The sequence below is a fragment of the Pteronotus mesoamericanus genome, unplaced genomic scaffold (assembly GCF_021234165.1).
Source record: "Pteronotus mesoamericanus isolate MK-2021 breed Mesoamerican mustached bat unplaced genomic scaffold, CSHL_Meso_final contig_90, whole genome shotgun sequence".
NCBI classification, from domain to species: domain Eukaryota; kingdom Metazoa; phylum Chordata; class Mammalia; order Chiroptera; family Mormoopidae; genus Pteronotus; species Pteronotus mesoamericanus.
This window is the reverse complement of record NW_026555277.1, coordinates 41,855,841-41,872,272: the sequence shown is the minus strand read 5'-3', so window position 1 is coordinate 41,872,272 and position 16,432 is coordinate 41,855,841. Positions and strand designations below refer to the sequence as shown.

At 41.5% G+C, this 16,432-nt stretch overlaps 1 protein-coding gene across 1 annotated transcript in view; it reads right to left on the bottom strand.

Annotated features, from left to right (window-relative positions):
* Positions 1 to 233: 233 nt before the first annotated feature.
* The window catches only part of TSG101 (tumor susceptibility 101), a 39,752-nt gene continuing 23,553 nt past the window's right edge, over positions 234 to 16,432 (bottom strand). Inside the window, exons 8-10 of the mRNA XM_054586009.1 lie at positions 3,363 to 3,565; positions 1,797 to 2,036; positions 234 to 581 (exon numbers count right to left, since the gene is read on the bottom strand). Coding sequence (XP_054441984.1) covers positions 492 to 581; positions 1,797 to 2,036; positions 3,363 to 3,565 — 533 coding nt within the window. The 3' untranslated portion in view covers positions 234 to 491. The remainder of the gene's footprint in view (positions 582 to 1,796; positions 2,037 to 3,362; positions 3,566 to 16,432) is intronic.

The following is a 16,432-nucleotide window of genomic DNA, read 5'->3' as shown; positions in this document are numbered from 1 at the left end:
GTGCCACCAGGACCTTTCATAGAAAAAGTCACTCAAATCCCTCAATTTCAATTATTTCAAAATTGAGATTTCTATGTATATATCCTGTATTAAACAGAATTCACTTCATATGCTATAGAATACATAAAGATGAATTTCAACTTACATGGGATATTATGCTTTGTTTGCTAAATTAAAAGACAGGTTTCTTATTAAGGTTTCATGGATTTTTCCTAAGGATGTTCAATAAAGAAGAGAACAATTATGCAACAAATTTTATTTAGCATAGTCAGTCCCAACATTCAGCACAAAAAGTTTACAGAGGATAGAAAGTGCATTAATAAAAGCCAGTCTTTACCAAAAGAAAACAGAAAATATATTATCGATTCAAAATATTTTACACTTGAATGATAAACTGCAATAACTTATTCTGGGCACCTACTGATCAGAGAAAGGAAGAGAAGAAAAGAATGCTTTAAGAAGAGCGCAATCTCCAGCTGGTATCGGAGAAGTCAGTAGAGGTCACTGAGACCGGCAGTCTTTCTTGCTTTTTGCATTAGTGCCCTCAGCTGGAACTGTTTACGGGACAGAAGACGTACATGCTGGGAGGGGGGGAAAAAGTTCAACAATTTAGAATGGCTTTGGTGAGGCATGAAGTATCAGACAGTTTGTAACCTAGATGGGATCTAAGAATTCTAAACTCATATCAACCTTTCTGTGAAAGCAGTACTTCATTACATGTGGCTTTTTAAACTCCACCCGATTTATGCTCGTAGGTTGTATTAAAGTAGTCTGAGACCTTGTATTTACTTCTCTCCCCCCACCGCCCCCGCCCCAAGAAAAGCACCATAATGCAGGATCTGGCTCAGGAATTTGAGCTACATCTTGAGACTATCAAGACACCAGGGAAACTTGTACTGTGACCCTAACAAAAGTTACAAAACACTCGGCTAACTACGACTGTTGGTCCTCACCTGACTAGGAAGGGCAGGGATGAGCAGCATGAGGCCGGCTTTTGTCCGGTGCTTAGTGAATAGAATAGATTTCTTGCCTCCTCTCCAAGTGCATCTGTCCCTAGGCTATGCCACCTACGCAGGCGACAGTGTACAGAAACGGAGTCCCCTCTTGGTCTCCACCCAGTCATTCCTGTGCTTGCACAAGGTCCAAGACTGCTTCGGCCCCTTACTCGCAGTGGGAAAGGCAAGATCAGCAAGTGACCCAACAGAAGCACCAAGAACAGCTGGACCAAATATCCACCGGGTGGCTACTGCTGTTCCTAAAACTGGGCTGCTTATGACCCGGCATGGAGCAGGAGGTCAATATGGCTAACGGGCTCCCTTCTTCATGTCTGTACAACAGCAGTAAGCCTGAAACCACCTTCATTCTGAAGGGCTTTAGTACCAGGGCAGCCCCAAACTTGGCAGGGCTGTTTGATTTGGGAAAACATGTCTAAAATTATGTATCTCTAAGAAAAATTATCAGAAAAACAATGGGGGTGGGGGGTAGTCGGTGATCTCAATTTAGACTGTATGACCTGAAAGAACCAATGGAAATCGGATTGTACCTCCTGACCCCCCCAGGCACACTACGCAGTAAGAAGAGATGCAGTCCCTTTTCTTCCCCTACTCGGACGGATCCTCAGCCTCTGCAGGCGGAAGGCACTACTCATAGCCATAGAGCTCACTTGCTCTCTCTCTTTTGGGAAGATGAGGAATTTTAACCCCCACCCTACAGGCAAACCCTCTTGCTTTGTGGTTTTGAAGGTCAGTGCCTCTCAAAGTTCCAAAATCCTGCAGGGCAGAGTGAGGAACACATACCTTTAGGAAGACATCCAGGTCTATTACTCCCCGCCTCAAGGCTTCTCCCAGGTAAAAGATAGTGTCTTCAATAGCATTTTCCTCTGCGTACAGATTTAGGATCTGTTTATATAGTGGGGCTGTGGGAATGATAACTTCATCGATATCGTTGTTTTCAGATTGATTTTCCATTTTCTCCAGAGCAGAGCTGAGTTCTTCATCCTTCTTTCTCAAAAGTTCTATGTTTTTATCGACCTCAGCCTGAAACAGAACAGTCCAAGCATGATGACTTTATACTAATTGTACACAACTATCTGCTTATCAGATATCTACAACTCAACTTCGCAGAAAGAGATTTGCTAATAAAAAAGCAATGTTTAAACAACTTATGGATGAGACTGATGTTTCAGACAGCACACTGGTCAATGGTAGAGGGAAAGGTGTTACCTACCAAAGTGTGCTGAGTGAGAACAGGGTAATGTTGGAAATCCCTTGAGCCGAGCCCTGTCAGTGGCAATGGCGAGTTTGTCACGAACCACTGAGAAATGATATTGTGAACTAAACCATCAGACAAGACACTTTCCAGCTGGAAGGCTCCTTACATGAAAAACCAGAGAATGGATCTTTCCTTCAAACAAGTGGGCATCTCCCACAGAGGAATAGCTCTTTCCAGTCTATAGAGGATTCAACACACAGAACCCTGAACACTTGAATACTTGAACTTGAATAGTTGCAAGATATCACGGGTGGTAGTTGCAGGTTCCGAGTTGTACTGGTGTCGTTTTCCTGAACTTTTGAAAATAGTTGGCTACTGGGAAGCTCACTTTACACTAGAATCATTTTGTAAGATGAATGTGCACATAGCAAGTCACTTTCCCCAAAGTCCTCAAACACTCAGTAACTCTTAACCCTTTCATCGAAAATGCACATTTATTATAATACATTCTCCCTCACGGGAACAATAGCAGAGAGTGAAGCCGGCACTCAAATTATGCTAGTGCTTCTACTTCACAGCTGAAGTCACAGGGCTGACTTACGCTGACTATTCAGGGCACAGCAGCCTGATAGTGTGAGAAAGCTTAAGAACTAAAGGCTGCAAACACTACATTTACATGTAGCTCTTAAGTCACCCATATACTTTGGACTACTGAGCTGGAAGGGCTCAATGAAGATACTTTAAGTACAGCTCAAGCAACACTTGGAAACAAGAAGGCCAACTCTGAAGTCTGCCCCGGGGGCTGCAGGCCTTCACCACGTCTAGGCGCTCTCTGCAATTCTTATTTCTTGGTAATGGCAAAATCAAGTACTCAAAAAACCAGTGCTCCTTTGGGTCAAAACATCAGCCCCCAGGGTGAAGGAGCAAGCAAAAAAAAATGTTCTAAATACCATCTAACTTCCAAAGATCAAATACAGGCTCCATTTTAAACAAAGCTGTAGAGAAGCTATATTCAAAAGCTGAAAAAGACATGCATAATTTTCTGAACTCTGCCTATACCCCACAATGTCCAGTGTAACAAGGTAGCACAGAACACACTGCCCTGCCTATAATTCAATCTAAAAATTGCAACTATTCAGTAAGTTACTTACTACTTCTTGATCTAAACGCGTAACCATCTCTTCCAGCTTCTGGTGACCTTTTTTCAGGTCTTCCTCTGTTCGTTTCAAGGCGTTGAGCTCTGCCTGGGCACGGTCCATCTCCTCCTTCATCCGCCATCTCAGTTTGTCACTGACCGCTGAGATGAGAGAAGCTCGGATGGTGTCCTCACTGATTGTGCCATCCCTACTGGGACCTGCAGGAGAAAAAGGCACAAACGCTGATTTCCCAAGCTTCTATTTCTTTCACAGGAACCTTCAAAAACAGGAGAAAGGACAGGCTTCCTTTGGAGATGGCTGCATAGGTAAGCAGGGCTTGCCTCCTCACATAACCACATCCAAATTGCAAATAAACTACAGAACAACCATCATTCAGACTGTCAGAAATCAAGCTGAATGGAAGTCCTACAACTACAGAGTCAAAGAAGAAACTACATCCAGACTGGCAGGAGGGGTGGATAAAAATCGAGAGGGCTATCTCAGGAGCGAGGGGTCCCAGCCCCACACCAGGGTTCCAGTGCCAGGAGGTGAGTCCCCAGAATTTCTGGCTCAAAAAAGCAGCAGTGATTGAAGCTGTGGAAGACAGAAACTGCGGGAACCTCAGGCAGTTCCTCCTAAAGGGCTCGCGCACTGACTTGGACTCTCTCCCTCTGAGCCCCAGCATGGGGGCAGCAGGTTGACAGGCATCAGAAACATGGAGAGGAACTGAACTGTCCAGCGTCAGGGCGAGAGCTGTGGGGGCGGCCTTCTCCTAGACAAAGGCGCTGGCAGAGGCCACTGTTCCTTTTCTGAGTGCTCCCCCTCACAGAGCCACAGAGCCGGCAGGCGGGTGCCCTGAGACCCCTCAACCTGGCTAATACGGTTTGCCCCCCTGTCATGATTCCTTGAGGCTCCACCCCAACCAGCTTTCAGGGCCCACCCAACCTATTTCCAGGAGCTTTTCTATGCTAATGGCTTTTCTTGATTCACGCTTCAGATTCTCCCAAATTCCCCCAAACAGAGCACCTGGCCTCAGTGTGCCCTGTGCCTCTTGCTCAGTTGCCCGAGACCCAGCATAAACAGCAAAGCAGCCGGCCCTGGTTCACAGCGTGCACTCATCTGGGCACCTCCAAGCCCACCGCGAGTGGTAGCCAACTGCAGATTGCTCTGTAGCGTACTTGGGTGGCCCTGGGCGGAACAAAGTGGGTGGCTGACCTTAGCCTGCACATCCAGTGGACAGCTATGGACCACTTCGGAGCACCACCACCCAAGCACTTCCATAAGCGACAGTCTGAGGGGCAGACTCAGCAGGGACCAGAGCCCTGTTGAAGTCCTGCTCTGTGGAGTAGGCTCCCCTCCATGGTGGTAGGAGGGTGGCGGTCAGCGGTCACTGCCAGTCCCTGCAGCTCATAAGCCTGAGTAAATCCCATCAACTTGCCAACAGCAATCAAGATTTGGCTGCAGGAGTGGGGTGCACACGGCCCCACGTCGTGGGTGCACCTCAAGTACCCAGCTTAGATGATACGAGAGGCTGTGCCACTGGACCCTGTGGGACACTAACTAAATTAGTCCACTCTGCCAAGCCAAGGAGTCACGGCAGCTCTACCTAATTTAATCTACCTCTTTACTTAAGGTCCTAAATCAGCAAATGCATAAATGGTATTTTGATTTCAATTATGTTTGATGGTAGAGTACTATATGGGGAATTACTCTAAGTATATTTAACCTTTATTGTCCACAATGAATAAAGAATCACTTCAGACTAACAGAAAGTATGCTTCCACTTTGAGCTATATTATTTTTTTATCATCTTGACATTGAGTTCCACTCATCGGTGAAAAAGCCCCTTTGGTCTGTTTGCAGAAACACACCCAAAATCTCACCACTCACGTTCCCATCCTTTACAAGACACTTCCGGTCCCAAGGCACAGTTGCTGTGCAGCCCAAACTACACCACAGCCGGCTCCCCACACGCTCTTCAGTGTTGTCCCATCTGATCACAACTCTCGCCATTCTTTCTATAAGCTGGTCTGGTCACCCCGTTTTTCTTTTTGATTAGTAACGGTGTCTTCTCCCAGAAGCTGGCCCACACACACATTACTCTGAGAGCTTTCCTCGGCCTTTACGAATGACATTTGGTGTTCTCAGGTGTCATAGGTTTCAAAAAGAGTCTACAGTTTTGGGGTTTTTTGGGGTCCCCTTTCTCTTGTTTTCACCACAGAACTCTTTGTTTTTTTCTGACTTGGAAAATTAGTACAGACGGTGTCTCACACGGCCAGGTTTTCCTGAGGTGTGTCCTCTGTCAGTCTGTCCGAAGGACACTGCTGATACACAGGAAGAGCCCAACAATAGACGCCATGTGTTCACCAGTTCTACCCATAAGGGTCTCCCTCTTTCTGCTAGAAAGACCTTGCTGAGGAGAGCCCAAGCAGTATCCACCCTAGAGGGTTCACACACAGGCAGTTCATCATACATTTGGTTGATTATTAACATATAAATCCATATTGGGTATACTTTCCAGAATTCACTTTGATTTTACCAAAGTATTTCAGCTTATTTTGTATTTCTGAGAAAAGTGTTGACTCAGACAACCTCTGCTCTGGAGCTAAGAGTTGTGAAGCTAGAGGCCAACCACATTTCCCCAGTGAAAACTGAGGTCTTATTTTTTACATCCCAGCTGCTTAATATCTGCCTTTTCCAGAGTGTACTCAGGAACTTACCAGCTACTGCATCACCTCTAGACTCGCTCCACTCAATTTTTCTTTATTTTCCTTTCTGACCACCTCTTTATTCATGTCCCGCTTTGGACACCAAGATGACCAGCAACCTTCCCGAATTCACCAATTCAGGTCTCCACTCATTTCTTCTCGCACCTTCAACCTCTTTCTACCACTCCTGCTCCCAGCGAGCAAGTTCCCAAGGCCCCAACTCTGTGCATATCTCTTACAGGCCTGTACGCAGACTGCCTGCCACTGCCACGGTGGCCCCTCTCACATTCGGTCCGATCCCCAGGACTTCGAACTCCGAAGGCCTCTCCTGCCGTAACTGAACCAAAATCGTTAATGCTTTTGAATCATTCTAAATGCCCTGAGCCCTCTTTTACCATCTTCCCACAAACACAGAAAGTCCTCAGAACATTTTCAAAGACTGACACCACAGATGGGAGTCTCCCACTCTCTCTTCTCTCCTTTGGAACAAAATCCAGACCCTTTTAATTACATGACTGATTCCCTAACCTTCAAAAGAACCAATCCTCCTCAGCAAGACAACTTGCCTCTTCCAGATCCCCTCGAAGGACCAGGCGCCTTTAAGCTTTCATCCGTCTGTCGTCTGAACTTGAATGAGTCTAAGCCCAGGCACTGCCTTTTCTACTTTCCTTTTGTTTTGGTTCTCCGGCTAAGCTCTGTTCTTGGCGAAGGAAAGGTCCACGCATTCACCTCTTTTCCTAACCCCAAACCTCAGGTGACCTTTGAAACTCTCATCTCTTTAGTTCTTGCCTCCTCTGGGTTCTAGCCCGGTTTTGGCCACTGTCTAAACCACGCACATTCTAATGCCTGCGACATTGCTGCTCTAGTTGATGAAAATTGGCTTTTAGGAGGTGAAGAAAAATCTTCCTCTTTTTATGTAGAGATATAAATACAGTACAGAGGCAGATATACAGTATAATCTATGGTATTAACATTTCATGGGGAAGGGGGGTGATGACTAAGAAAAAATTGTCTAAAAAGGCTCCTGAGGGGGATGATAATGGGGGGGGGGGGGGTTAAACACAGCTGTAACCCATCTGTAGTTCTTGTTTTTACCAGATATTTTGTTGCTACTGTAAACTTCTACTTGCTGGCCTTGTCATCACACCCCATCTCATTCCTAAGATTATGATCTACATTTGCTACAATACCTGAGTTATGCTAATCACAACCTATGAAGGGCCTGCAAATACCTTGGGTGCTCTACCTTCCTGCTGGATGGTACTGCTTTTTTCCATAACCAGCTCTGCCTCTTCCATTAACAGTCTCTAGTCATTCTAAACAAGAGTTCAATTCCTGAATATCAGATTCCATGTCTATTGTTAAATATGGTTAAGACTAATCCCTACAAATTATCTTTCCTCTATTAACCGTAATTCCCCAAACACCAGCACAATAGAATCTTTCTTAAAAGTCCTTACCGTAGTTACCAGTTTAAAAGCATACTCTTCCAAAGGGAGGGACTGTATAATCCTCAGTATACTCCACACTGAACACTGTACACACAAGTGGAAACTGCTGAGCAAGGATTTCCTGAAGCCAACGGAATTAGTTACCTTCCAGGAAGAGTCCTGGAGCAAAACGACTTGAAGGCCCCAGGTGGTTAGAAGTCCTTAGGATGTGCTCTTTTGTAACCTTCCTTTTTTTTTACATTGTGCTGGGATATAGAAGAAGAATTATTGAAACTGCCTACAATTACATATGAGCTGCAAAGTAAATAAGGAGGTTGTATTAAACCAAATGAAAAATCTGAACAATATCTCTACTGCCTGTAAATCAGAAGACTAAACTTCTAAAACTCTATTGTCTTGAAGGGGAGTGCATTGGTAAGGGTGTTCAAAAGGGAACAGAGTGAGATATTTAACACCACTGTTTTCAAAACTGTCAATGCTATCATTTACTCAATTCAGTCTGAGTAGCTACCACAATTCAGTGCTAAGCCCTTTCGCAGTCAGATGTTTAAAAGATACCAGTCCTGTACCCAGTGAGACAGCCAAATTTGTACAGGGAAATATTATTATAATTCAATCTCTGACTTGTTTTGGTTTGTCATTTTTGTCAGGGAGGTGAAAACTGACTTATAATTTTGGTTTCTCAAAACAAATGCAAAAAAATCAGAAAAAAATGCAAACTACAATTAAATCTGAGGAAAATTTATTATAACACCTTAATGAACACAAGGTGGAATAAATGGTAAGTTGTTTCAGTAACAACCTGCCCCTCTGAATATACAAACCAGAATTAGGTTTCCAATCTATTCCCTATTGCAAAAACAAACAAACAAACAAAAAATACAACTAAAAACCTCAAATATAGGACCCCCCACAATTCCTAGTTTGTAAAATGAACAGCAGGCCATCTGACGTGCACGTAGGCACGTGCCTGCTGTTCCAATGCTCCTCATTGCCCTTCTCATCCTGAAATTACACTACCAGGCAGGAAGTTTCTGGCAGAGCCCAATCTTTTAAAATCACACCTTTTTTATTTTTGTATTCAGGTATTTTTTTAAAGTTCAAACAAAATGGTCCTGGGTAGCAAAGAAATTACCTTACCAAAAGAGAGCTCGGGCCTTTGTCCCTGCCTCCTCGGGGTGATCTCTAAGCCCTTGGAATGCCCTGCTTTGTTTACTTGGGGGGCCTTGGGCCACACCAGATAGTCTAACGATGTGGTCTGCGGTAGGGTCTTTGGGCCACGCACAACAGCTCAGCCTCCGGCGGGCTGGAGGTGCGGGCCTGCCATACGGGCAGTCTCAAGTCTGTGTGACCAAGCCCCAGTGGAAACTCTAGACACTGAGGCTTCAAAAAGCTTCCTTTACTCACAGGGAGAGGACAACTAGAAACCTCATTCCTGGAACTTTCTAGGCTGCCTCATGCATCTCTTCCCTTAGCCGATTTTAATCCTTTATCTGTAATAAGCCATAACTCTGAATATAACAGCTTTCAGTAAGTTCTGTGAGTCCAAGAGAACTATCAGACCTGAGGGGGGGCTTAGGGACCCCCAGTTCTGCTACCGGTGTCAGAGTGAGGGTAGTCTTACGGGCTTCCCAAACGTTACTGGTCCTTAACTGAGGGTGTTTTCTTAATCAAGAATTTTGACATTCATGGCAATTTGCAGAACAAGTCAGTCTACCTCAAATGAGGATGTGTGAAAAAGTAACGTCTTTCTTCACTTACAAAGTATACATAATAGAACATACCAGGGAGTTAACTCTGATTTCATGGGAACCTTTCAAAGACTCAATATGACTTAGATTTATCTGTTCATCTGAACAGACTTTAGGCTGAATAAAAATATTTAAAAGAGAGCAAGAAGGCTAATGTCTACAAGAGTTTAGAATTTTGTGCCCAAAGGGTGATTTACAAAATAATGACTAGTGAAGATGGTATCTCATCAAGTCCCTATTTTATAAATATGCATTAAAGAATTTTAAAACTTGTTTCTAAAAGAGCTTATTATATCCTAAATGAAGTTTTATGGTTCCTTTGAGATAGGACATTCCCCCCAGAGACTGGGGACCCAAATGATATGAATATGGTTAGGTACTCAAATGTGTGGTCAATCGTATGCAGCAGTGAAAGGGTTCCATTTACCTGAACCTTTGATCAGGAAGTTATCTGAGCTAAAAAAGGCTTAAGTCTCTTTATAGCTAGCCTGGATTTTTCACACACAAACACATCAAACAACTTTGTTAAATTACATAAAATGGTCAAGTTTCACTTAGGCTAATGTTTCAGATTCCCGTTTTTAAAAACACAGTTTCTCTTATAAATACATTAAGGCAAATGCTACTATATAGCACCAAGTAAGTCCTTTCGAATACGTCTCCAGCTAAAGCCATTAACACTCAGAATGGGACGCAAGCGGAGGTGGCAGCTGCCTGGCTTTCTATAAAGGTCACAGTTCATCGGAGGAGGCTAGAAATGCCGAGATAGACAGTCCTTTCCTCTATCGCACAGAGACCTTATTACACAGCAGGTCTGAATACTCCAAATCCATCACTTCTAAAAGAATTATAATTAAGATCTGAAATGTGAACACCAAAAAAGAAAGCCCACATTAAAATTCAAAATTCAATGAACATTGACTCTTCAGGAGATTGTTTATAGAAGCGACAAAAAAAATGTGGTAGAAGATTCTCTTCTGCTGGATCACTTCTCTAACAATTTTTTTGCTTGAACGTCTTAAGATGCATTTTAATATGATTTATACCTGCTAGAATGACCCTTGGATCAGGAGCTCAGGACAAACAGGCATGCCTCCCCAGTCCGGGCACACGGACCTTTGCCCACGAGGGGGCAGGTTTCACAGAATTAGGAGCCATTGAAAAGGCAGCTAAGATTTTGAGAAACAGTCCTAAGCAAAACCTAATTTAAATGTGAGGATCTGATCACTAAACTTAACCCTTAGGAAGTAAGACAGTTTTTTTCCTAGGCAAACCAATACTCTATGAACGGATGTGATAAGTCAATGGATAATTTAGGCCAGTATCGTCAATGTGCATTATACTATGCCTGATTTAAAACAATCTTTCAAAACTTAAGAAAATCAGTTCTATTTATCTTTTAACAGTACTTAATAATGATCATTACCTTCCTATAACTCAAATACAAGTTAACCAAAGAGTAACTTTTCTACTTCACCTCTAACTAGTGAAAGTGAATCCCTTGCCCAGCATTTTTACTTGGGATCTTTCTCGCTCAGACCCATGTTAACGGTCTTTGGTCTGGCGTTTAGGCTAGAGAGCAAACCATGGAGGCTAAGCAGTCCCAGCAGCAGCTTGCTGACCGTCTACTCAGAAGCCGTATCAAACCCATATGGATCACTGGATCAAGCCCCTATTTCCTTGTATAATAAAAACGAAACAAAAAGTATAGGTCAGTCTCTGAAATAGGAGGGACATTTCACACAACTATACCAGCAAAGGCACCTGATTCATGCTATTAAGCGCAAAAGAAGCACATTCATTAAGCTGCTTACAAAAGGCTTTTATTTATAGTTTATGAATATGTGAGCTTCTAACACTACTGCAGGCTCTGTGCAGGCTATGGAACTTTCTTTCAAAGAAAGCAGGTGCTCCCTCAATTTAACTTTTTAAACACTATCAGAATTTAAAACTTAACTCCTTAGTAAGCCCTGGAAAGTTTCTGTAACCACAATAAGGAAGTTTAAAGAAAGTCATGGGCAGGCTTACACTTCTTGAAAATAAACACACACCACAAAGAAAGGTTTAAATTAGTTTACATCAAAAAAAAAAAAAAATCAAGCTTCAAACGTGGAGGAATCTTATTAAAACAGGATACAAAAGTAGTAACTACTTCAAAAAAGAAATGATGCTACAAAATCATTCAACTACTGTAATCATAGAGGCCGAAAGATGCTACTGGTACACAGATCACTTAATCTGAAAGACAGTAAAATTCCAGCATTTAAAAATGGGTGAGAATCAAAGTCATTCCTTAAAATTATCGTGTGAAAGAGGATAATTTAATAATCTACAATGTTGTAGGTATCCTATTGGAAAAACAACAGGAAGCCAAATTAATTAGCTTCTCCCTCCTTTCATCTGTTGGTTAAAAAAATAACTAAAATCCATTGTTAAATTCCATGAAAACTTTTTTTTTTTAAAGCTTTCAACATTTTATCATTATTGTTTTGTGTTACTGTGGCAGATAAGGTTTTAACATGTAGCACACCGAGCCCTCAGCGCATCTGCACTTGTAATCTACTGACTGCCAGGGCTGGAAGATAGTGCTCCGTATCCTGAAGATGACAGAAACCCCCACAGGGAGTGTGTGCAAGACTGGAGACGGGACGCCCAAACCCTCGCACACACACGTGTGCACGAGTCCACCTGCAAGAGCCAGGTGCCCCGGTGCCATATCCTGGAAGGGCGCTTCCTGTAAGCCAAAGTTGTCAACCCAGGACGGCCAGAGAAGGGAGAACAGTCCTGGGCAGCCAAGAAAACCTTGTCACGATTACTAGCTTCTATCCCAAAAGGAATGTTACTCAACAAGAAGCTTATTTTTCTTCAGTGTTTGTTTGCTCTCTAATTATTAAATATAGAACAAAAGGAAAATACAGAAATCATTCGGCTGCAGCATTTACAGGGTTTTCTATTCTAATATCTTAAAACAAGATTTTAATAAAAGTAAAGCAGGTTTTTAAAATGTCTGTTGATAATACCCTTCCAAACTTACTGTTTCTGATCCTTGTTTATGACTGAGGTGAGAAACAAAATCTTAAAATGGCATTATTAAACTCTGAGGTTGAGAAATGCAGTACTTAGGAAGATTTTCCAAGAGAAATTCTGTATAAGGCACAGCTTTAACTCTGTATCAGGCATGGCTGCCATTCTTAATTTTCTAGTAAAGAATGAAGACCCAACTGTCTCCTGCTGGGTATGTTGTACCGTATGACAACCCAATAATTAAGGCTGCACATTTTAGTTACTTTAGACAACATCACATGAACTATATTAACCTCAAACATCATTCCACATTAAGATGGTGCAGGTATGTTACTGTGGACCTTGCTAAAGTACAATTCTTTGTCCAAAATTATCACATATAAGGGCATTCATATATCCTAGGTGCAAGGTGAAATGTGATAGAAGCAGCATCAATATTCAATTGAATATATTTCCCCAAGTATCTTGCCTGATAGCTTCCAACCAATGACTGTCTTAAAAGATGACCCCCCCCAAAAAAATCAGTAAATGAAAAATAAAAGTGGGGATAAGCACTCATTCTTCAACGTTATCGTTATTAAAGTATAATGAACTGAAAACATACTATATGTATGTTAAAGGCCTAAAGTCTAAGACTCAGAATTATAAATCAACTATAATATCTATTATACGTAGCCTCCTGAAATAAATCAATCTTCAAAAGAGAACTTCCACACTGAGCTCCAACTGGGATTAAGGGACTGCCAAACTTGTAACTCTCTTCCTGTTGGACAGGGGCGGGTGGTGTGGTGGTGAAGACACCACCGAATGGCGCACCTGGTACTCACACCCATCACTTTTTAGGGATCTTGTACATGAAACTGGTCAAAAAAGATAAACACAGTCATGGACATAGCAGTTTCTCTTTTGCTTCTCCAGTAACAGGAAAAAGGATCTTTGTATTAAGTTCCAATACATATCACCAGTTAGATTTTATTTTTGCTATGTGAATAGGTTTGTTCCTTCATTACTTGCTGACTACTAAAGCAGGGATGAATCTACAAACTCAAAGTAATACTATGTAACTCTTCCAGACAATGGAAAGAGTCCTCAATAACTATAGTTTTGAAGAAATTAGTTTTATTCTGTTCTGTAAATGTAAAATCCGTTTTAAAAGTATGGTTTTGGTTAGTATACACTATATGGCTATAGCTAAAACTAAATTGACAGTGTTTTTGTATTCTGCTTTAAAAATACAGTAAAAAAGTTAAACTTTATTAGGGCCCTAATACATCTCCCTATAAAAAAAAAATCAAAGTCCCAAGTCAATAATGGAAATGAAACGCTGTGTAGCGAGACCAATATGTTACTACCTATCCAATGATTTTACGCTATATTTGATAGGTTTAAAAAAAAGGAAAACTCTGAGTTAGCTTACTAGGGGATCCGAAACATGACTGTGAGATTCAACACATGCACTCAAATCACAGGGGAGGGAGACACCGAAGGTGACAGGGCTGATCAGAAACCAAACATGACTCTCTAATGCTATGGTAACCAAAGCTAACATTGGCCAGTATTATCAGTTAACAGCTCTACCAAAAACATTCTGAAATGAGTCCTTGCAAACGGGTTAGTATGTTAGGAACAGGAACAAAAATATCCAAGTGGGATATGGGACAAATGACAAGATAAAGTTTTCCAGTCTCAAAAAGAAACTACGAACAAAGTACACAGCATGACTGTCAAGGAAACATAAGTTTCTGATACTGAAGATTTATAAAGTACTTATGTGGGAAATACCAGAAAGAGTTGCATGTAAAAATGTGGGGCTTATTCTTCTGATAGCATCTTTTAAAATAAATTAGAAGCATTACTTCACATATATAAAACAGAAGTTTCCATTTGGAAATGGATTTACACTTGAACACAGGAAAAATTAACATTACACATCCCAAAGGCATGTATAAACCTTCACTGATTGATTCAAAGAACTATTCCTTAAGACATGAACTAGCTATATGATTTCTTTCAAGTACAAGAACCTTAATGACAGATCCAAAGTGTCCAAACAAAGGATTCTATTTGGGGTCAAGCCTTAGGCCGGAAGCGCCCCATTTTGTTGTTCCCCTCTCCAGTTATAGTGAAGTCTCCAAAACACTAATAAGTAAATCAAGGTTGAAGACATCTGTGCTACTCTCTGATAATAGAACTCTCTCAAGATGAAATAAACCTGGAGACTCTGGCACAAGGGAAATGTGGCTGATAATACCTCCTCCTTATGATGAATCACAAGGAGCCAAGTCGTCTATTAATGTTCCTCACAAGCACATTCATAACATAGTGGAGGTTTCATTAAGTGGCACCATAATTTTTGGGTACTATATTGGACCACACTATAGTAACATTCTTGAACATTTGCTAGATAAATCTTAAATCTTTCTTAATTTGGATTAAAATATCCAACAACTTCTTCACTCCCAGATTACTGCCTCCCAGGTGAACCACCAGCACATCTGGATCTGGCAGGCGGTGCCATGTACGAAGGTGGAAATTAATGGATCCCCCACCAGGCCACTCTTCCTTGTCCAAGGGAGTTGGACATTCTCCATGGGAATGCCCAGCTTGGACCAAGGCTTCTCGCTTGCTGTTTTTCAGCCCTGAAAACATGAATAACCACATTTCCATACCTGTCACTGCTTTCTTCTAGCATCTGCTATTAATAGAACATAAGCAAGCATTAATGTTGTCTAGTAAATTTATTATTTATAAGTTGGTAATGGTCAACCACGTTTAAACTTTGAAACAACAGTTTAAGTTCTCTTATAGTTTTCATAATGTCATCTTGGTCAAAAGTTATATGCCCAGACCTAATAAACAGGTTTCACTCCAAAGAAACATGTACTTTGATCTGAAGAAACAGAAACTTAAATTTTTAAGTTTATAAAGAGAAAACTGCAGGTATTTACCTTTTTTTTTTTTTTTAACTTTATTTTATTTATGTGTTTTAGACGGGGAAGGGATGGAGCAAGAGAAGGAAACATCAATGTGTGGCTGCCTCCTGCTCACGCCCTACTGGGGACCTGGTCCACAACCCAGGCATGTATCCTAGACTGGGAATCAAACCTGCGACCCTTTGGTTCGCAGGCCAGCACTCAATCCACTGAGCCACACCAGCCAGGACTAAATTTTTATGCTTAAAATAATTTATTTTTAATGTATTGATTTTAGAGAGACAGAGGGGGAGAAACATTGATTTGCTGTTCCATTTATTTATGTATTCACTGGCTGATTATTATATGTGCCCTCATCAGGGATCGAACCCACAACCTTGGCGTATTGGGATGATGCTCTAACCAATTGAGCTTCCTGGCCAGGGAAACCTTTTAAGCTTTTTAACATTTAAGTTTTATCCTCAGATATCAAGAAAAGTTTACTTCTCTGATGCCTTTGTTGATAAATAATGCCTGCAATAGACAAAATTTAAGGAAACTTGTCCAAGTTCCACATCTTTCCCCACTGATCTTTCAATAGAAAATGTTTTCGGTAGTCACTTACAAAGATGATATCCAAAAAATAAACCTGGTCTCAAAATGACTTCAAGGCAGAACTTAAACAATGCAAGTGTATTAAAACCCCATTACTATTGCCCAGACCTGACGGAAAAGCATCAATAGGTTTTTCATTACTCAGTGCTGCTGCCACCGCTTAGGCAATGTCCTCCGTGAGCTCTAACCTCAAGAAGGTGGCTTTAAGTCAGGTTAGTTAGAAAGCTGTCTGCCCACGTAGTAAAAAAGCTATAAAATGAGATGAGACAAAACAAATTCTGATATTCTTTTAAATGTTGTTTAAAATGTACACTGAATGGAGTCAGAAAGAATTGTTTTAAGTTTAAAGATCTGCATCCACCCTCTGTCTTCACTACTTTCTCAGAAGAGTTTCTATAAGAATACCATCTCTATTACTTCATTTTTAAGTGGTTTGTTTACTTCAATATTGTTGGAGATGTTTAAAAACAACACAGGCATAGGCATCCCCATCAAAATAAAAAGACGTATTTTAGTTAATGGTGCCTTTAAACAGGTTTTGTTTTACGCCCTCAAATCAAAACGTCTAAGGGGAAACTATCATTTTCCACCAAGTACCAGGATAAATAACCACATTCACTCTTT